The sequence below is a fragment of the Saccoglossus kowalevskii genome, chromosome 6 (genome assembly GCF_978046115.1).
Source record: "Saccoglossus kowalevskii chromosome 6, keSacKowa6.1, whole genome shotgun sequence".
Taxonomy (NCBI): Eukaryota; Metazoa; Hemichordata; class Enteropneusta; family Harrimaniidae; genus Saccoglossus; species Saccoglossus kowalevskii.
The window spans coordinates 37,523,634-37,546,864 of record NC_140646.1 but is presented as its reverse complement, the minus strand read 5'-3'; the positions used below and the strand labels follow the sequence as shown (position 1 = coordinate 37,546,864).

Sequence of the window (23,231 nt, the reverse complement as noted above, 5' to 3'; positions counted from 1 at the left end):
AATTGGTTAATTATGCAAATTAGGTAATTAATATGTACAGGTTTTAACCCACAATTATCCAGGTCTGTCTATTGTCCTACAGCATCCATGTACATTCATTGATATGTGATGTTTAGTACCCGAGATATCAGTGTGAAAGTTGGTTAATTATGCAAATTAGGTGATTAATATGCACAAATATTTACCAGAAACTCATTGGGTCTGCATAATTCTAGATTCATTGAAATGTGATGATTAGTACTTTAGATATCAGTAGAAAAGCTGAAAATTAATTATGCAAATTATTTATTAATATGCACAATTATTTGCCCTAAAACTAATCAGGTCTTTGCATAGTCCTAAAGGATCTATGTACCAAGTTTCATTGAAATGCGATGATTAGTACTTGAGATACCCATGGAAAAGCTGAAAATTAACTAATTATGCAAATTAGGTGATTAATATGCACAAATATTTATCAGAAACAATCAATCTCTGCATAGTCCTCGAGTATGTAAGTACCAAGTTTCATTGAAATGTAATGCTCACTACTTATATCAAATGCTGAAAATTAATTAATTATGCAAATTAGGTAATTAATATGTACTGATATTACCATAAAAACTATCAGGTCTGTGCAGTGTCCTATGACATCTATGTACCAATTTTCATTGAAATGTGATGATTAGTACTTATATCAAATGCTGAAAATTAATTAATTATGCAAATTAGGTAATTAATATGTACTGATATTACCATAAAACTATCAGGTCTGTGCAGTGTCATATGACATCTATGTACCAAGTTTCATTGAAATGTGATGATTAGTACTTGAGATATCAGTGGAAAAACCGAAAATTGACTAATCATTATGCAAATTAGGTGATTAATATGCACAAATATTTATCGGAAACAATCAATCTCTGCATAATCCTTGAGTATGTAAGTACCAAGTTTCATTGAAATGTAATGCTCACTACTTATATCAAATGCTGAAAATTAATTAATTATGCAAATTAGGTAATTAATATGTACTGATATTACCATAAAAACTATCAGGTCTGTGCAGTGTCATATGACATCTATGTACCAAGTTTCATTGAAATGTAATGCTCACTACTTATATCAAATGCTGAAAATTAATTAATTATGCAAATTAGTAATTAATATGTACTGATATTACCATAAAAACTATCAGGTCTGTACAGTGTTATATGACATCTATGTACCAAGTTTTATTGAAATGTGATGATTAGTACTTGAGATATCAGTGGAAAAACCAAAAATTGACTAATCATTATGCAAATTAGGTAATTAGTATCCACGGATTATTACAAAAAACTAATCAAAACCTAGCATTAGTTCAGAGCATGTATGTACAAAGTTTCATCAAAATCCAATGAGTGGTTCTTCAAATATCAGTGGAACAATCATGGAACAGCTAAAAATCAGCTAATTATCATGCAAATTAGGTAATTAATATGCACGGATTTTTACCAAAAACTAATCAAATCTGCGCACATGTTCAGAGCATCTATGTACCAAGTTTCATCAAAATCCAATGAGTGGTTCTTTAGATATCAGTGGAACAGTCATAGAACAGCTAAAAATTAGCTAATTATCATGCAAATTAGGTAATTAACAAGCATGGATTTTTACCAAAACCTAATCAAATCTGCGCATTGGCCCAGAGCATCTATCACCAAGTTTCATCAAAAACCCATGTATGGTTCTTGAGATAGCAGTGGAACAGTCGGACACACACATACAGACACACACACATACACACACACATACAGACACACTAACTGCAAAGACTCCCATTTTGTGCTTTGCACATGGGAGACAAAAAGGAGTGTAAAAATCATCACTAAAATCACTTACTGATGAATCATAAGAGACAATTTTAGATCCCACAAAAGAAAAACAATCATTTTAATAATTTTTAATTTAATCATCATCCAGTATTATGTTTATACATATATAAAAAAAAATCAAAGAAAGCTTAGAAAGAACTCCATGTGCTGAGTGTATTGGAGACACATTAAAAATCAATTCAAAATTACTTGTACTTGAGATATTAATGGGAAAGCTGAAAACTAATTATGCAAATCAGGAAATTAATATGAAAAAATGTGTGTGTAAAACTAATAAGGTCTGCGCACAGACCATCTATGTACCAAGTTTCATTGAAAATTATGAATTATTATGCTAATTAGGGAATTAATATGAACAGATTTTAACCCAAAACTAATCAGGTTTGTACATTGTCCTAGACATCTATGTACCAAGTTTCATTGAAATGTGGTGATTAGTACTTGAGATATCAGTGTGAAAGTTGAAAATTGGTTAATTATGCAAATTAGTTGATTAATATGTACAGATTTTAACCCAAAACTGATCAGGTCTGTCTATTATCCTAGAGCATCTATGTACCAAGTTTCATTGAAATGTGATTAGTACTTGAGATATCAGTGGGAAAGCTGAAAATTAACTAATTATGCAAATTAGCTGATTAATATGCACAAATATTCACCAAAAAAAATCGATCTCTGCATAGTCTTTGAGTATCTATGTACCAAGTTTCAATGAAATGTAATGATTACTACTTGAAATATCAAAAGCTAAAAATTGTTTAGTTAGGCAAATTAGGTAATTAATATGTATTGATATTACCCTAAAAACTATCAGGTCTGTGCAGTGTCCTATGACATCTATATATTAAGTTTCATTGAAAAGGGATGATTAGTACTTGAGATATCAACGCAAAAGCCGAAAATTGACTAACCATTATGCAAATTAGGTAATTAATATGCACAGGTTTTTACCCAAAACTAATCAAATCTGTGCATGAGCATGGAGCATCTATGTACCAAGTTTCATCAAAATCGAATGAATGGTTCTTTAGATATCAGTGGAACAGTCATGGAACAGCTAGAAATTAGCTAATTAGGTAATTAATACTAGTATACATGTATTTTTACCAAAACCTAATCAAATTGTCCAGAGCATATATGCACCAAGTTTTTAGTAAAGAGTTTTTCAACAGGTTACTTCCACAAGTTTTTTTAAAAATTGCCTTTGAAGTTCAAGCTTTGTCTGAGCAAGTCATAGGCAGTTAGTACAAAGGCCACATGTCAAAATTTCTTTTTATGTGCAGATGGCACATACATGTAAAACAAACAGAAGCAACTCAGTGCTAAGACTTGTTTTCAAAGTATTATTTTATTACAACAAGTTAAGAATTGTCTTACCTTAGCAAGGCCATCCTCTCCTGCAGATGCAACCCATCTGCCATCAGGACTAAACCTGACACTATTTATACGATTTGTATGCCCTCTATATGTATATATACAACCTTTTCTTCTAACGTCCCACAACTAAAGTATTCAAATGAAAAAATTAAAAATATAGTTGACACAGAATACACAAAAAATCTGATGGTCACAATAGCTTTTAACATTTGATACTACACCAGTTTTCAACCAATCTTATAATCAACATCATCACCTCATACTAACATGTCATCATTAAAGATATAGTCCCTGTTTGTATTGTACTGAATTATCATTTGAAGATACAAAATCATGTATTGCTTTTGTAACAACTTTGAACAAAATTTGTCAAGGTATATCCAACAAAATTTTAAGAATATATAATAACAAAACCAATATGGCTGTCAGTTGGCCCTTATGAATTAAATTACAAAACAATACTATTAAAATGGTCACTAAAAAAATTTTTAAATGAATATCTGAGTAAAAGGTTAGCCATTTTTAATGAAAATGCAAAACAAAATGACGTCCATTAGTAATCCAAGATGAGTGATTTCAACACTGAATTAAGTAAAATCGAACTAGGCATGTTTGTTCAAATGTTGAATTTTGGTGTTTTTTGAGACAAAAATGACAAACACTGTCAAAAATGAACAAAACACAATAACAAATCAGACAATTATCAATGAATCAAATACAATGGCACAAACAAATTTAGGGAAGTGACACATATATATGTGTCATGTATAATTTGGAGATAGAAGCAAAATTAATTGAATACAATGATAAATCCTGAAGATAAAAGGTGGTCTAATTTGTCTGGTATAGAATGCACATAACATCAATACAAAACGCACAATTTTTCAAAAAATTCTCACAAAAACACGCTAAACATAGTGTTCAACAGCTAGTAAGATAAGGATACTCACTTTTACATTGGTGTCAAATGAACCGGAAGCCACAAATTCCCCATATGGATGAAAATCTAAGGTCTGAATACTTGACTTGTGACCGGTCAGAGTTCGAACAACTGTCAAAAAAACATTCACCATAAATAAGAATTATTGCTTGTCTCAAAAGGAGTAACACAAGAAACCTTGTTAACACAGAACTTGTTCATGCAGGGGTTGGAGGTGATGTCACCACAATACATACTAATGTAAATGGGTCAGACAATTTGTCTTGTATCGAAAGAATACATTACTAGGGCAAACAAAATATTGGTTAGATTTATTAGCTCCATTTACAGTTTTATTCTACTTTGTGCCTACTCTTACTAGTTCTGCGTTCACCAACCCTTGGAATGCATCAAAAGAGTTTTGGATCGGTTTTGTACAGTTCATGAGAAATCTTATACAACGAATTTCTAAAATCAATTTAGATACTCCTAAACTAAATTAATGTGGCCTTGAGTAATTACAACAATTAACTATTCCATTGAAAATGTCACAGCCCGCTCTGTTCTTGCATGTTTGATATATGACAAATGCCCACCAGTCAGCCATTTTGAGTCAATACATCAGGCAACTATAAAACTATCATACCATTTTTAAAACAAATCAGCCTAAGCATGTCCAAAAAAGTTTATTTTATATTTGTAACAAAATTTCTGCCAGTCAACCATGTTTGATTAGATTGTGACACAGACCAAATATCATTAATGCGCTAAAACACATTTGCCTGTGTACCACGTTTCAACCTACCTGGGCAGTAAGAATTTGAGATATAAAAAAATAGATAAAAACTCAAGATTTTTGTCAAACAAAATGGCAACCAGACAACCAAACCAAATTGTAAAGTGCTAGAACACAATTGTCTGTGAACCAAGTTTGGACCTAACCGGACCGCAAGAAATGTCCCAAAAATGAGCCAAAATGTGCAAAAAAGACGAAAATTTCTGGTCAGCCATATTGCATAGAATCTTGACAAAATCAACTTGCATCTTTGAGAAATAATATACTGCCTCTGTACCAAATCTAAATAACTTAGTAATTGTAATCCTAATTTTTAAGCAAAAATAAGTATTTTTAATGCATAAAATGGCCGCAAGCCAATTTCGAAAAAAAATCTGAAAAAAATAAATAATGTGCCTTGAATGCGAACAGGTGTTACCCATACTTTAAAGGCCCAGGTATACTATAAATACGCTCCTAAACAATAGAAATTATCTCATTACTTGTCATGCTGTAGTAAACAGCTCTGGTAAAAACGCGTTTTCTCGAACTTACATGTTGAATATGTCGTGCCAAAGTCGATGCATGTGACTATAAATATCACAGCAGTGACTGTGTGTAGTATTTATTACAATAAATAGTGTACGAGCTGAGATCTGGCGGATAAAATTCACAAACACAAACCGGGGAAAGGGACGCACTACTAATCTTGAATAATTAACTACTGTCAAACAAAGTCATGTGATGTTGGACCACTGAAACAAGATGCGTCATAGGCTATGCAAGTGATTAACAACACTCATTAGCATAGCCACACCTCCAATTCACATTTGCTCGGGGCAAGTGAATTGGGCCTTTAAGTTTGAATAGAATCAGCCTGCAAAACTTGGAGATAATTTTCTACACATATAAAATGTAGGTTTTTAGGGGGTCAAATATGGCTGCCAGTCTAATACACTTTGACTCATACTCTTCATCTGGTCTCTGACATACATACAATCTTCCATTGCTATAAAACACTGTAAACCTTGGTTTGTCCAACCAGATAACTTGGCCCACTGTGCCGGAGTCATGTCAATGTGTTGTCTGGCAAATTGCAAACATGCTGCAATGTGTCTAGGTTGTAGTTGGTTTCTTTTTAGCTATGCAGCCTTAAATATTACCGTAAAATCTGTATTAGAGGCCGCATCCCTAATAGAAGTCGCACCAATTCTTTTTGAATAACTGAGAACCCAAAATTCATCATTCTCATATATGTAGATGCTCTAATAGAAGCTGCATCCCTTCTGTCGCATTGTACCATTTTAATAGAAGCTGGGGCTTCTAATACAGATTTTACATTACCATCTTTATATAGCCTTGTTTTTATAGTACTCAAAGTAAATTTTTTCCCATTGAGTTGGTTAAAGTTAACAGACAAATAACGGGCTGTGTGAAACCAATTCGCTCAACTAGACCGAATGAGTAGCAAATTGTTGCAATGATAGACAAGTAACTTTTTTAAAAACGGATTAACACATCGTCACAAACAAAGTATTTGTGCAAACAGTTGTGAAGAAACACAAAGAGCATGATGGAATTGAGTATTATGCAAATTACCTAAATAATATGACTATCAGGTCAAAAGCACATTATGAGGTTCCTGGGTTTCAGCCATTGGTTGATGATATTGATGGAATAAGATCTAACAAACACATCTGACAGATTTACTCAGCAACTCCATGTAATGATGATCACCTCAAGTGTTCAGTTTGGAAGTGTGTTGAAAATAGTGTTTTACTTTACAAAATCATTTGTAGACATTTAGTCACAATGATTCCATTTTACACAACTTACTTTTTGCAGCTTCCAAGTCCCATATTTTTATTGTTCCAGACTGGGAGCCAGCTGCCACAAGTTCTTCAGTATTACCAAACCGTACACTTTCAACTGGTGAGGTATGACCTGACAGACTCTGTAAGTAAATAAACATATACGCCGAGGTGAATGCCATGTCCTTGAAATACATTTGTATTATGTGTTATATTTTTTTCATAATAGAGAGAGAAACAAACAGTTGAATGGAATAAAAATATAAGCTGAAAAAATCAACAATGATTGATTTATGTGTTTTTGCAAGACAAATACTAGCTAATGTAGAAAGTGCTTTTGCAATGGTTCAATGGTACTTTAAGTTCAATCAAAACATACATCAGTTTAAACATTACTGCTGATGATGTATTCAGTGTTATGCACAGATAGATTCTGAACTACTATTTGACATATAACAAGCAGTATGCATGTAACAGCTACAAATCCACTTGTCAAGATATAAAAACTAGAAAGTTAACAATTACATTATTTGAAGATATATACAATGTGTAAGAATAACAAAATTTCCAAAAGAAGGTAAAAGATATGCTCTTAAACTTACCATGATACAGTTTGGTTTGCCTACAGCCCACATATTAACCTTTTTGTCTTCCCCTCCAGTCACCATGACTCGGCCACTCTTTGGGCCCAGAGCTAAACAGTTGACATTGGCAGAATGCGCTACAAAGTCCTCTGCAAAACAAAAGATGAATGTGCAGTCAATCAAAGAAATGCATAATATTTTTAAGTTTCAGTTTAATACATATTCAAATAATTACAATGACTCAATCTTTGATGAAACTACTCTAGTGAAAAATTTTTGCTGATTCGGTGAGCCAGAAAAAATAACAATTCTAAAGGACATATTCATAAAAAAGTAATAGTATTTTTATTCAACCCTTTTTTTCTTGCTCAAAATGGGGCAAATTTGTTCACATTTTCTTTATTTTTCAATGAATTCAATTTTAATTTTGAACCAGAAAGACAAAATGTGACAGTGCTTCTAGTTTTAGATCAAAAAGTTAAAATTTTTGGCTGTTTCACAGGATGTAAATTAGATACTTGATATGCACAGGTTTCAACCCAGAAATAATCACACACATGGAGTATCCAGGCCTGACTATATACTAGTTTCATTGAAATCGCAAAAGTGGTTGAGATATCAGTGGTTAAAAAACTGGTAATCATACTATATTTGAAGCAAGAACAAGGTACATGCCATTGCCATAGACAATTCACAGTACAGAGATTTTCTTGAATGTTCCTATTATTTTCGTATTTAACAACTATGGTGTAGTTGTTCAATTAATGGGGTAACCAATTTCTCTTTCAAAATATAAATCATTAATGATCAAAAAACTACATATAAACAAATACACTATGAATATTATTTTGCCACTAGGTGACGCTCTAGATATGCATTTGAATCATCTTGGTGCTAACACCCAAGTATAATAGTACCCCTCCCACACCAAAATAACAACAAAGTGAACCGTAATAGAATGTTTATTGCATATACATTGTACTAGAAATTTATTTTATATATTTAGAATTTCTGGCAGCAATTTTGTGCAAAACAGTGAAAATTAAAATGGATAGCGTTCTTTGATAAAATACTGTGGTTGGAACAAGATGAAAAATATAATTATTTGTGGGAAAACCATTATAAAAATATTCAGCGACATCAAGTTAGATTATTGTTTGTTGAGACATATATAACGCATAATCTTTATTAACACGAAATATGCGATACTTATGCATAGACAAAAAGGAAAAGACAAAACAACATACACATGTATAACCAACATTACTTTATTATATATAATTGTCATGGATGTACAGTGTGATGAATGAAGTACATATACCCAGTCATCTTTGTCATTCTTTGTTTATGATTTTTTTTTCTTTCAGTAAATGAGGCCATTATACCCACTACTCCAAAACGGGACTGTATAAAAGACCTGACCAATGCATGCATTATAATTTTATTTAATAATATTCTTCACTTCATTTTTCTTGTGAATATGAAAATTGATCAGAAAATAAATCTTCAGTAAAAAATATTCAGTATATCTGAAAATTCACTAACAATGTTGGCAAACAGATCTTTCATACTGACAAATAAATTATTTGACAAAGCATTTTAATTGATGTAAGATAGTGGATGGACTGGAGGTTGTCAGCAAACCATTAACATGCATCTCACCAAATTCTCCATCACATGAAGCAATCTCAGAAATCTGTTGTTGTTTTTCAAATTCAAGTAAAATTACCATAATTTTATTTAAGTAATAACATTTATAAAATGCATATAATGATGCAGAAACTGAACAGAAATGTTTACCTGTACTATGGTTTGATTTATCACTTTATTGATGAGATGTACTGGTATGCAGAGTTCTACCCCAGACCATTCGTCCCGGTGTTATCGCTATCGCCACACGAGACTCCAGCTTGTCTCCTATACAATTTGACTGCGCACATCCAGAAAGTAGATGTAGCTGTGATTGGTGGAATACTAATGAGTTGAGTGTCAATCAAACGCCCACGCTATCTTTAGTAAACAAAGTCACGTGACACGCGCCATTTTAGTTTTGATTAGTTCATCGGATCGGAGTGTCGGTGCTCGCCATCCATAAATCAAATCAAAATGATTTCTAAGGAAATTGTCGCGTCAGCAGTGGACAGTGTCTTAAAACACATCGATGGCATCAACTCTATCAAAGAAGAACAATTGTCCGCAATTGAAGCTATATGTAACAGGAAAGATACTGTCGCTTTTTTGCCGACTGGTTTCGGAAAATCGCTTATTTTCCAAATTCTTCCACTTGTCATCAAAGAACTAGGGTTAGATCCAAACCCAATAATACTGGTAATTTCACCGCTAGTTGCGCTAATTGAGGATCAGGTGAATGCGGCAACGAAACTTGGAGTTAGTTCCAGTACACTGACATCGCTGAGAATGCCGCCGGCGCAATTTTTCACCTAACTCGCGATTCTGTTTTGCAACATTTTATCAATATTCCCTTTGACAAAATCGCCGACAAAAGCACCGCTTTGCAGATCTTTTGTTCTATAATTGTTAATGCAAACACCGACCCTAGTAGTAATTAGTAACGTCGCCTAGTACATATGAACGGTCGTCATTGCAAATCGAACATCCTTTTGAAATTTGGACGTCGGGCAGGCGATTTCAAGGCACCGCACTTAAATATTAGCAACATATTTTTCTGAGCGGTTGTTTATTCTCTTTCAAACGAGACATAAATGTGACGACATAGTCGATCCCTTATCCACCGCTAAGAATGCCGCAATGTTTCGTTCGTTTTGCAACATGCCACAAATCGTCGAAAAAAACACCACTTCGACGGAAGCTTGCGTAAATAAGGGGGTTAAAACAAGAAAACAAATGCCATGTTTAATACATATCGACCTGTTTTACTTGCGAAAGATAACGGAACATGAACTCGTTTCGTGCGACTTCGGAACCCGAAGGAACACACCAACAACGTTGAATTTACCCGCTATCTTCCAAATATGGTATATTAATTTATTCAGTTGTTTATTTAGAGTGACGTCCGCGGTCGAATGCGATTGGCTATCGATGTCAGTGCAAAGGTCATATGAATATTAAAATTAAGTGGGCGGAAGGAAAATTGTATAGGAGACAAGCTGGAGTCTCGTGTGGCGATAGCGATAACACCGGGACGAATGGTCTGGGGTAGCAGAGTTCAGGATTCCATAATGAAAGCAGTCAATGTACAGGATACTCACTAGACCACACCTTGGTTCTGAACAAATTCTACCTAAACTTAACAAGCTGACAAAATGAACCTCCTTTCAGGGTTTCTGATAAGACTCTTAGATCTATGTCACGCCTTCCATCGGGAATGTTTGCCGGTTATTCAACTTTAACATTACTATTATTAATATCATTAACAGGTCTAAGTCTAGCTTTGGCAACCAAACAGCATCGTTTTGATGGTATAGATTACTCATATTGACGGCAGACATGATTAAATCTGAGAACTTTCAGAAATTTGAAGACTTTCCTACCCCAGGGCTTGTGAATGCAAGTTCAAAATCTCCATGAAAACCATATATCAACATTTTGCAAACATTGTGATGCTAGTTGCCATTTTGGATGAAAGGCACTAAGCAATAGCAGCAGTCTTCTTGGAAATATTCTATCAATGGCGTCATTTATGTGCAAAATGCATCACATACTTACAAGACTAGCGATGCATGACATAAACTTCAGAAAGCCTTGGGTAAATAAATAATGAACCATTGTCCTGTTATACACATGCATACATGTATATAGCATGTTTCAAATTACATCACTAGGGTTTACATAATGTGATTAATTATTCATAAAGATGTTGAACGATATTTTAGTATTAACAAATTACTTTCAGTCCAGTTAGACTTTAAATATACCATGAATATTTACATTTGAGATATAATTTTTGGTATGTGTTGGTTATTGGATATTTCAGCTTCGTCGTCCTGGCCTTTGTTTAGTAATTCGGACTTCCCAGATTGCATAAAAACAGATAGTTTAGCGATTTTGACACGGAAAATGTCTGGGCAGCTTAATCATTTGCTGAATGACTGCCACTTAGGTGTGTGCACTCTAGCTTACAGTGCATCAACCTAAAAGCGTAACATTGTACTAAAGTACATAAAGAACATTCAAGGTCTTCATTTTTTCACAGCATAAAAGCAGTTTTCACCTTCAAAAGTGAGTAATTTCCATTCCCCTCAAAGGTAAACAATGGTTTAGTCCCCTATTTTACGCTACGACTCGTAACAGTTTTTATGCTTCACATGTTTATTTGCCTTCAATTACGTTTCAGTGGTCGTCACTGTCTTGCCAATAACATTTTGGTTTCAATTTATGTAGCTATTGCTGAGAAATTTCAAAAAATCATGTTTGTGTCAACTAACAAGCGGAAAATCAAATTAGCATTACAATGCGTTTGACCTTTGTCACCATTTTAGTTTTCCTTGACTCTTTTCCCAGCTCCTAAGGATGGTATTCTCAGATTAACACCAGTTGTTAATGACACAATAAACATTAATTCTCACTCTGATGAATGAACTAATATTTTGTAAACAGCTTTTCCAAAAAGCACTATATACCTTTTTACCTATTTTTTACATTCAACTCATCAAGAATCAGTGAAAATAAACTCCATACAAAACAAATTAATTCCAGCTAAAATAAAGTATGTTACAGTAGTATATTGCAATACTGCTTGATGATGGCTTTTTCTTTGGCAGTAATACAATGCACTATTGTCATTATGCAGACAATGAACTGGTGATAATTTATTATAGCGCACACCATAGTGGTCCGAATAATGGCTAGGTACAACATCAATCATGTTCACTGGGCACAAATAAACACTGTCAGAAAATGTTCATTAAATCTAATTAAGTGTTACTGAAATCCAAAAAAGGTGGACACGACTTCCGATTTGCTACAACCTGACGATGTCGTCGCATCGCAACTGTCAACATAAGTCAAGTTAAACAAGTCACAAATAAATATTGACACTTAGTAATGTCGCACAAATGTTAGTGGGAGCTTAATCCTGAACCTCCCAAATGTGCTTCAATTGTCATGTCAGAAAAAAAAATATGTGTTACCCTTTTTTAGCCAACTGTGTTTCAGTGCTCTTTTCTATGCTAGGGTATAAGCCCCAGATGTTTTTCACTGTGTCTGAAAAATGTGAAACTTGATCTGGCCTGGTATCACATATCAGGTCGGCCTTGAGTACTACTGCTAGTGCGTGTGAAGAACTATAAATAGGCAGTTAAATCTACAGTGGCATACTTCACATCGTCTTCAAAAAGTGGGAAAATCGGCAGAATTTTTGCAGTCCTTTACATGGTTTTCAGTAATTTTGCAGGCACAATAGGACTCAATTGCACTATGGATAAGAACAGTAAGTAACAGTTGGCTATATCAGTGGAAATACTAGGAAATAATTGGCCAGTGTTTTGAACACATTAGAACACAATTGGCCTGCCTTGCATGCACATTGAGAAACAACTGCACTATGGATACGGATGGAAGGCAACACATTAGAACACAATTGGCAGTATATGTATACACACAAGTATACAACTGGCCTGATTTGAAGGTACATTGAAACACAATTGGCACTATGGATAAAAACAGTGAGTAGCAACTAGACATTGTACTGGGCCCACTGAGGTACAATTGGGTAGTGTTTTAAACAAATGTAGATGTAACTGGCAATGCTTCTAACTATTCATGACATAGTTAGCCTGGGCTAATAGGAACATTTAGTCACAATTGGCTGTGTTTCTGATGCATGGGGAAATAACTGGCATGTAGTTAAAGTATATTGAATCCCATATGGTTGATGTATTTTTGATACACAAAATTGACCTTGGGCTAAATACTTTATACTTACAAGTTTTTCTCTTTTTTTGCATAAGTGTGTGAGGAGCTGGAAATGTCACTTAGAGAGGTGGCTGCCTTGCAACTCAGCAATGAGGAGTCACGTATAATGAATTCTGGTGGCAGGACAAGGAGAGGCAGCAGGTTACAATTTACAGATAGAACCACCCCTTCTAGTGGTGAATCTACACCTAGTGAACCACCAGAAGAAATGCCAGTGGTTTGCAATCCTGAACATGCCAGTGAACCCCCGCAGGACATGGCAATGGATGTCAGTGACAGTGACCCACTGCAAGACAGGGTACATTTAAGATATACAGATAGTGGTAGAGCCACTCCTTTTAGTGGTACATCTACACCACAGGAAATTGAACCATTGCAGGACATGGCAGTAGTTGGCAGTGAACCACCACAGGACATGGCAGTAGTTGGCAATGAACCACTACAGGACATGGCAGTAGTTGGCACTAGTGAAGGTGGCAGTGAACCACCCCAGGACATGGCAGTAGTTGACACGAGTGAAGGTGGCAGTGAACCACCTCAGGACATGGCAGTAATTGGCATTAGTGAAGGTGGCACTGGCAGTGAACCACCCCAGGACATGGCAGTAGTTGGCAATGAACCACCGCAAGACATGGCAGTAGTTGACACGAGTGAAGGTAACAGTGAACCACCCCAGTACGTGGCAGTAGTTGGCACTAGTGAAGGTGGCAATGAACCACCACAGGACATGGCAGTAATTGGCAATGAACCACCACAGGACATGGCAGTAGTTAGCAATGAACCACCACAGGACATGGCAGTAGTTAGCAATGAACCACCACAGGACATGGCAGTAGTTGGCAATGAACCACTACAGGACATGGCAGTAGTTGGCAATGAACCACCACAGGACATGGCCAGTATTGGGGGAGATGAGAGAAGCAATGAACAGACCAATGATGAGAGACATGATAGGGTGATTGCCGTCAGTGAAGAAAATGACCTGTCAGATGATTGCCTGGAGTCAGGGGAAGATATGGAAGTCAGTAGTGACCATTGTTTCCCCTCATCTTCTGGGGAAGATGTAGTGTCAGATGAAGACCCGCATGAAGGGCTTACCTTGAGATCACGTAGGAGAATAAGACAAAATGTAAATGTCAGAAGAATTGAAGACACATGGAAAAGAGGCCACAGGTATGAGGAGCCAACTGAATACATGCACCTTGGTTCTGATGACAGTTCTGAAAGTGAGGATGATGAAGGGTGGTCATCACACCTGAAACGTCACACTGGTTCAATGGAATTTACAGGTGACCCACCTGGCCCCAATGTTCCTTTGGATGAGAATGCAAGTGTCCTGGAAGCATTTCATACCATTTTTCCTACATATCTGATTAAAAAACTGCGCCGTGAGACAAACAAATATGCTCAATGGAGCCAGCTCAGAAAACGCAAGAGAGATAAATTTTGGCATGAAGTCAAAGATGATGAAATTAGAGCATTTCTTGGAATCCTTATCTTGATGGGTGTTGATCCAAAGATGGAAATTGGGGACTACTGGTCTAACCAGACTGCTCTTAGGAATGAATTTATAGCAGGAACAATGAGTAGAAATCGATTTCAAAAAATACTTCAGTATTTTCACTGCAATGATGCTGACAAAGATCCAGCAAATATTAGTGATCCTGAGAGACGTAGAATTGAGAAAAGTCGGGAACCAATGTATAAAGTACTTCCAGTCCTAAACAAAATTATGGAGTCTTCCCAAAATTCTTATAATCTCCACCAAGAGATAGTAATAGATGAAGCTATCATAGGTTATAAGGGGAGTAAAGCAGGTATCCCAACCGTATTTATTCATAGCAAACCAAGATCCAAGGGATTTAAAGTTTATGTACTTGCAGATGCAGTCTCTAATTACATAAGCTGTATCAGATTCATGACAGTATCTGCCATTACTGATAGAAAAGGGGATAGAAAAACCCATGATCTGTGTGTTGATATGATCAGCCATGTACAAGGGTTCAATCATATTTTATATACAGACAGTTTTTACACTAGTCCTGACTTGGCAATGACTCTGCTAAACAATCATCACACATTCCTTATTGGCAGTACTCGGCCAACCAGGAAGGGAATGCCAACTTGTCTAAAGGCAAGTGATAAGAATCCTGACAGTAAAAGGATAAAACGGCTTGAGAGGGGTCAATTTGTCTCAAGACAGAAAGGAGACTTGGTTGTAGTCGTATGGAAAGACTCAAAATTATTCACTGCTCTGACAACATGCAAGGAAGGTTTCAGGACCAGGGGAGAGAGACTTGTAAGATATGTAAAAAACAAAGAATCGCATAAAAGAGTGACCTACACAGTGCCAGCACCTGAGGTTATAGAAAATTATAACCAGTTTATGGGTGGTGTAGACAGAGCAAACCAGTTGAGGGCATATTACACCTCACAACGCCAAACCCACAAGTGGTGGAAATATGTATTTTTCTATTTGTTGGACACTGCCTTGACCAACAGTTGGATAATTTATCAAACCATAACCAATGCCAATCTGACACACAAATCTTATCAATTAAAGATTGGTATAGCTCTGGTTGGTGGTTTCTCTTCACGTAAGAAAGAGCTTGTCACTGCACAGCCATCAATTGACAGCTACAAGGGGCACACACTGGTGCGTGAGGCAGGACGTGGACATTGTTGTAGGCTGTGTATCAAACTAAATAGAAAGACAAGGAGTGGAGGCTACCACCTGAGCAGCTACAAGTGCAACCGATGCAGTATTCACCTTTGCAGGGACTGCTTCCTGCCCTATCACCATATTTCTACAGGGAAGTCAACTGTGTACAAAGAGACCCAGTATAATGAAGAGGATCAGGCAGAAGCCAGACTAAGGTGGGATGGCAGAGATCCTAGAAATCAAGAAAGACCAAGAGTGGGAAGACCAAGAAGAAGACAGCTTAGAAATTAGTGCTGGAACTTTTTGTTAGGATGGGCCCAAGGGTGGTGGGTGGTGTTGGGTAGGGTGATATTTATGCAATTGTAAACTGACCATGTATGCTTTATTTTGCAGGACTAATGAATCAGTGCAGTGTGAATATTATATATATATACCTACTAATCAGTGTATTTTTAGGTAATTAGATATTTCTGAAAACCAGACCAAATAGGACTCAATAAATAATACTCCATGCCAGTTTTTTTAAATGCACAGAACAACGCCTCAGTTGTCAATAACTGTGTGTGTGTGCTGTCCAATTGTTCATGAATGTGCTCAGCAAGACACACCATAGATTACTATGTGTGCCTACAAGCCTATCCAATTGTTCATGACTGTGCCTCTGTACTATGTAATTGTACTTAGGTTGTCAGCAAGCCACTCCATATCAGTTGTTATCTGTTGTGTACTTGGCCCAGTTATATTTGAGTAGGCAAGTGTAACCTGATCCAGTTGTGTATGAGTTTGTCAGTTAAAGTGGAAGTTAACGCAAAGTATCAGGGCTCTACCAAAACTATACACAATTGGCCAGAAAGGTCATACTCCCTTTGGGAGATAGAGAATTAACTGTAGTATCAGATATTAAACTGTTTATGTACAAAATAAGTTTCTTAAATAGTATTTCACGAATGAATAAAATCCAAACTCACGTAACTTCCATGCTCTCTTCGTGGCCGCCATTTTTATATCTTACTTCGGGACAGCTCGGTCACAGGGAAATTGTTATATTTGATGTGTTTGGGTGGATTAGATGAAGATCTGACAACCCCCTTCCGCGATTTGTTTATGTAAGAACACTACATAAGAAGCGTGTTGGTTCTTCCCAACGTATTTGCCAAAAAGTGCGATGAACAAGCACTGTAAGTATTTCAGCCACTTTTCGTACACCCAATTCCTAGGGTACTATGAGACATCGCTTCCAATTGGTCAATTGTCCGATACTATTTTTGTCTTTATTTATTACATTTACCAAAGAACAAAACAAAATGCAATTTTATTCTAGATTAATGTTCAAACGGTTCAAATTAATTTAATGGTGGTACTTATGATGAATTCGTCAACATTCTGGAGGGGTTTTATAAAAATTCAATAGTTCTGAGGGTCCAATCAAAGACTACGTTACATATTACCTCCATAACTTATTGCGCATGTTCAGAATTTATTACTTCCGGAGACTGAGAGAGTCAAAGTTGACAAAAACAAAATAGGCGGATGCGAGGCGCGTTTCAGTTGATGATGATTCGCTGGAAATTGACAAGTGTTGCCAAGCAACACGTTCGCTGCTTGCATTATATACAGGGTCAAGAACCTTCTCCAACAATTCGAGAATATTTCTACTATATCGACCATCAAGGACAGGTAACACAATCTCACGTTTTTCATCATTTAGGGATGAACCATTTTAAGAGTGAGAGTGGAGGAGAAAATTTATAATTTCAAATTTCGTATTTCTTGTTGTTCGCTGTCATTGTTTTAATTGAATAAATTACCAGTGGATGTTTATGATTAATTTGAAAACAAAATTAAAAAACTGTAAGGCTTAAACTTCACTGTTGTACAATTAGGAATACATGTAATATCAGAGATACATTACTTGGGGTTTGCAACGCGCATAGTACTGTATAGTGACATCATGTCAAGTTCCTTTTCAGGTCTCATCTCGTAGATAGCGAGACTGATGCTACGACCTTCTGAGATGACATGACATAGGCAGTTTGTAATAAAACAATATAACATGTATTATCACATTCATAGTAAAAAAATGTAATACATCGAAAATGTACAGAAAATATAGTTATCGTAATCCGTCATATCGTGAGCAGCTATTTTGATCCACCTGGACATCTCTGTATCCTAGTTACCTCAGGCATGCGCATTCAAATTTTTCTGAGTTGGAACGCTTATGCGAGAGCAATATTGAAACGGGATCTTGGTATCATGTCACCGTAGTTGCAAACCCCAAGTAATGTACCTCTGGTAATATGTATTTTTAGAAAAGCATGAAGGCAAACTCAACGAGGTGTCTCTGTGAACTTCAAGAACTGAAATGACATATGTGTTTTGTGGATAGAGTCCAGTAAAACATTACTGGGAACAACATCCATGGATAATAAAATGAGTGTATTCAACACCTTAACTATTAAATAAAAAATAAAAAAGTTATGCTACTCTGAAATAAGCAAAGAAAGTTACTCATTATAGTAGTGTGTACATAGGCTCATAAGCTATTCTAGTTTCTTTCTGATTTAGACAGTGTTTAGCAGAATGGAAGGAGGCACATGCTTACCCAATCTGATTGTTCTCTTTAGATTTGAATGAGTTTATAAATTTGTATATTTATGCCTGTGCAAGTGTATCATCAATGGTTTATAAGATGAGGGTAACCATTGGTGTGATATGGTGATGAAAATCCAATTGAAAGTCACACAATTTGCAAGATGATCACAAAACATTATTTTTCCAGAAATACTAAGTGAATCTGTGTAAAAAAGCACTGGTGTACATCTCAGGGTGTTTGTCAGTGTTGATCCTCTCACATTTGAAGAGCATGGCTTGTTTTTGGCTTTTTTAAATAAGACAATGACCTCAATCATGCCTATTTATGTAATACAACTATTCCAAGTGTTCACTGCATTCTGTGATGCCATTGGTAAAAAAAATGAAATTTTCATTGCCTATCACCATATAAGGATATCCAAGTTCCACACACTTATTTTATAACTCCTTGTCATCATATATATTATCTTATTCCTCAGCTTTTTTTAGATGACACTAAAGTGAAGAATTTCATCACTTGTTTTAAAGGTAATTCATTTTCAAATGTTACATACATGCAATCATTTCAAATTTTTACATACATTTATAAATTTCAAATGATTGTTGATAACAACTTGACCAATCACAATGCCTTAGTAGATATGTACATACTTTCTGTGTAAGAATGTTTGTCAAATACATGGTAGTAAATTAGCAATTTATTTACTATTTACTAGTCTAATTAATGTGTATCTAATTGCTTGTCAGTGGTCTCTACTAAAACTAGAATGATCAATTAACTTTCAGAAAAGAAGTTTTTGGTTTTCTTCTTCAGACAGTTGAAAAAGAACAACACAACACGTTACGTTGAACACTTTCCCTATATCTCACTTTGTGGTGTTGAACGTAACTTTATTCGGTGCGATGATCGTCCAATTGTTTACTCTCACATTGTTGAGAAACCATCACCTGATAATCCAGAAGAAACACATGATGTATTATCATATGAAGGAACTGCAGAAGCACTGACAGTCAAGTTTGAACCTGAGAAATTGTGCATGTTACCTCAAAGTGGGCGTGTCTATCATCCAGCAAAACTAAAAGTAGGTGGAGTTGGATTGATCAAGTCTAGCTTAGCCATTGAAATCAGCAAGCATTTTGAATTTGGATTGGCAGGGGAGTATGCTCCACCAACTCATTTTCACTGGAAAGGGAAGCGCTACACTCTGTCGAATGAACTCTGGAAGCTGATGACAGATGAGGAACGTAAGGAGTTGGCGAATGTGTAAGCCAATTAAATGATTAGTTAGTGTAACTGTCATTCATACTTTTGAGAATTGACCATATTTATGAGGTCACACAATTTTTGGAGTAAAAACTGAAAATTGACTCAGATTTTGTCTTTTGGCTCTAAATTTAGGATTTGAAGAATATAAGAAAAAAAAGCACTGAACAATTTGGGTGAGAAAGTTAATACAGTAGTCCCTTTCAATGTCAGTCACTTTATATTATGTTTTCACAATACAAGAATTAGACTATGAGTATGAACATTATTGACAGATTACATACCGGTATATCAACAAACCTGGTAATATTTACAATGAATTCTTTGAATTTCTTTGCATACCCTTTTAACTTTTAAAAGTCCATGGTGCTTGCAGGACAATGGTTGAATGCAAAGTTTTCCAAATACAAGTGTGTTCACAAATCTTCTAAGTAGGTTTATTTTTCTCTGATTTGTATTGTTTTCAGAATAATTTACAAAAAAAACATTTCAAGCTGTAATTTGTTGTACCTGCGATGTAATAAATGCTGATTGCATTTTGTACAAAAGTGGAACTATTTCTTTACAATTAAAATGTCAGCTAAAATTCAACAATATTTGACTTTGATGAACACATAGTATTTACATGGAATTCTGTATGTTTCAATTGAAACATTGTTATTATATTTTGTCTAATGTGTACACTGTCATTCTTATTTTAGCAGGCCAATTATGGAACCTGCATGCCTAGTTCACCAATCATTTGAATGTTAGCATTATTACATATCTGTGAATATTTGAAATTTTGATTAAATTATTAAATGCAGTGCTTTGAATGTCCCTGCAGTAATCAATTGTATGCTTGATTCTTTGAATTTTATTGTTACCTATTTACATTTTATCTACATGCAGCTTGGATTTGTTTCATGCTTAAAGCGGGGGAGTCACCTGCGCATGCTTCAGATGGGCATAGCACAAGCGTTTGCGTTTGAGCCTATGCATTTTTAACGTGTGTTGTTATCATCGCTTGGGACTCCCGCGAGAGAGTAGGTGACGACCCTCTCGCTTTAATATAGAATAAAATATATATCATGATAAAAAATCAAAGTCGAAGTTCAGTTTTGAAATCCCAGAAGAGCACATTAATCACTGGTGTATTCACATTACGATTACACATGGCTGAAATGTATCCAAGTGAAAATCCTGTTTAGCAAAGCGCTCTGATGTCCAGCTTAGATGCACATTCCAAGATGACAAGCTCTGTTCATTCTCTTAAAAAAAAATTTGTTTCTACTTCCCAAGAAGTAGAAACAATTTTTTTTTTGTTCTCATAGGGGATAATCAAAAAAACATTGTGTGATCTCACTTTAATGTTTGGGCTCATACAACTAAAAGAATTCTTAGGGGGGGTGATAATGTTTGTGTGTTTTAATGATTATGCATTTGGGATGCAGAAAGACGAAATAACATTATATAACAAGGCAATATTCTCCTTGTGTCTCCATGTTGTAGGGTTTCATTAAAAAGTTGTCGTTACTTGAGATGCATCATGGGAGTATCGCCATGTTGTAGGGTTTCATTAAAAAGTAGTCGTTACTTGAGATGCATCATGGGAGTACGTCATTTTGTAGGGTTTCATTAAAAAGTAGTTGTTACTTGAGATGCATCATGGGAGTATTGCTATGTTGTAGGGTTTCATTAAAGTAGTCGTTACTTGAGATGCATCATGGGAGTATCGCCATGTTGTAGTTTCATTAAAGAGTAGTCGTTACTTGAGATGCATCATGGGAGTATTGTCGCTATGTTGTAGGGTTTCATTAAAGAGTAGTCGTTACTTGAGATGCATCATGGGAGTACGTCATTTTGTAGGGTTTCATTAAAAAGTAGTCGTTACTTGAGATGCATCATGGGAGTACGTCATTTTGTAGGGTTTCATTAAAAAGTAGTCGTTACTTGAGATGCATCATGGGAGTATTGCTATGTTGTAGGGTTTCATTAAAGAGTAGTCGTTACTTGAGATGCATCATGGGAGTACGTCATTTTGTAGGGTTTCATTAAAAAGTAGTCGTTACTTGAGATGCATCATGGGAGTATGTCATTTTGTAGGGTTTCATTAAAAAGTAGTCGTTACTTGAGATGCATCATGGGAGTATTGCTATGTTGTAGGGTTTCATTAAAGAGTAGTCGTTACTTGAGATGCATCATGGGAGTATTGTTGCTATGTTGTAGGGTTTCATTAAAGAGTAGTCGTTACTTGAGATGCATCATGGGAGTACGACATTTTGTAGGGTTTCATTAAAAAGTAGTCGTTACTTGAGATGCATTATGGGAGTATCGCCATGTTGTAGGGTTTCATTAAAGTAGTCGTTACTTGAGATGCATCATGGGAGTATCGCCATGTTGTAGGGTTTCATTAAAGTAGTCGTTACTTGAGATGCATCATGAGAGTACGTCATTTTGTAGGGTTTCATTAAAAAGTAGTTGTTACTTGAGATGCATCATGGGAGTATTGCTATGTTGTAGGGTTTCATTAAAAAGTAGTCGTTACTTGAGATGCATCATGGGAGTATTGCTATGTTGTAGGGTTTCATTAAAAAGTAGTTGTTACTTGAGATGCATCATGGGAGTATCGCCATGTAGGGTTTCATTAAAAAGTAGTCGTTACTTGAGATGCATCATGGGAGTATTGCTATGTTGTAGGGTTTCATTAAAGAGTAGTCGTTACTTGAGATGCATCATGGGAGTACGTCATTTTGTAGGGTTTCATTAAAAAGTAGTCGTTACTTGAGATGCATCATGGGAGTACGTCATTTTGTAGGGTTTCATTAAAAAGTAGTCGTTACTTGAGATGCATCATGGGAGTATTGCTATGTTGTAGGGTTTCATTAAAGAGTAGTCGTTACTTGAGATGCATCATGGGAGTATTGTTGCTATGTTGTAGGGTTTCATTAAAGAGTAGTCGTTACTTGAGATGCATCATGGGAGTACGACATTTTGTAGGGTTTCATTAAAAAGTAGTCGTTACTTGAGATGCATTATGGGAGTATCGCCATGTTGTAGGGTTTCATTAAAGTAGTCGTTACTTGAGATGCATCATGGGAGTATCGCCATGTTGTAGGGTTTCATTAAAGTAGTCGTTACTTGAGATGCATCATGAGAGTACGTCATTTTGTAGGGTTTCATTAAAAAGTAGTTGTTACTTGAGATGCATCATGGGAGTATTGCTATGTTGTAGGGTTTCATTAAAAAGTAGTTGTTACTTGAGATGCATCATGGGAGTATCGCCATGTTGTAGGGTTTCATTAAAAAGTAGTCGTTACTTGAGATGCATTATGGGAGTATTGCCATGTTGTAGGACTTCATTAAAAAGTAGTCATTACTTGAGATGCATCATGGGAGTATCGCCATGTTGCAGGGTTTCATTAATAAAGTAGTGATAGCTCAAAACAAGAGTGCTTTTCAACATCAATTTCCCGTCAATTGTACACTTCTCTCAAGTCTAAAGTATACATTT

The 23,231-nt window shown here is 35.6% G+C and overlaps 2 protein-coding genes across 2 annotated transcripts in view; one reads left to right on the top strand and one right to left on the bottom strand.

Annotated features, from left to right (window-relative positions):
* LOC100369470 (katanin p80 WD40 repeat-containing subunit B1-like) overlaps positions 1 to 17,108 on the bottom strand; it is a 32,791-nt gene extending 15,683 nt beyond the window's left edge. The window contains exons 1-5 of the mRNA XM_006816920.3: positions 16,848 to 17,108; positions 7,341 to 7,471; positions 6,764 to 6,881; positions 4,184 to 4,284; positions 3,234 to 3,359 (exon numbers count right to left, since the gene is read on the bottom strand). Coding sequence (XP_006816983.1) covers positions 3,234 to 3,359; positions 4,184 to 4,284; positions 6,764 to 6,881; positions 7,341 to 7,471; positions 16,848 to 16,878 — 507 coding nt within the window. The 5' untranslated portion in view covers positions 16,879 to 17,108. The remainder of the gene's footprint in view (positions 1 to 3,233; positions 3,360 to 4,183; positions 4,285 to 6,763; positions 6,882 to 7,340; positions 7,472 to 16,847) is intronic.
* A 256-nt stretch (positions 17,109 to 17,364) lies between these two features.
* On the top strand, positions 17,365 to 20,083 carry LOC100369619 (UPF0598 protein CG30010-like). Its single transcript, XM_002735091.4, has 3 exons — positions 17,365 to 17,556; positions 18,954 to 19,002; positions 19,261 to 20,083. The coding sequence occupies exons 1-3, from the start codon at positions 17,410 to 17,412 to the stop codon at positions 19,740 to 19,742; spliced, it is 678 nt and encodes a 225-aa protein (XP_002735137.3). The 5' UTR covers positions 17,365 to 17,409; the 3' UTR covers positions 19,743 to 20,083.
* Positions 20,084 to 23,231: the final 3,148 nt, after the last annotated feature.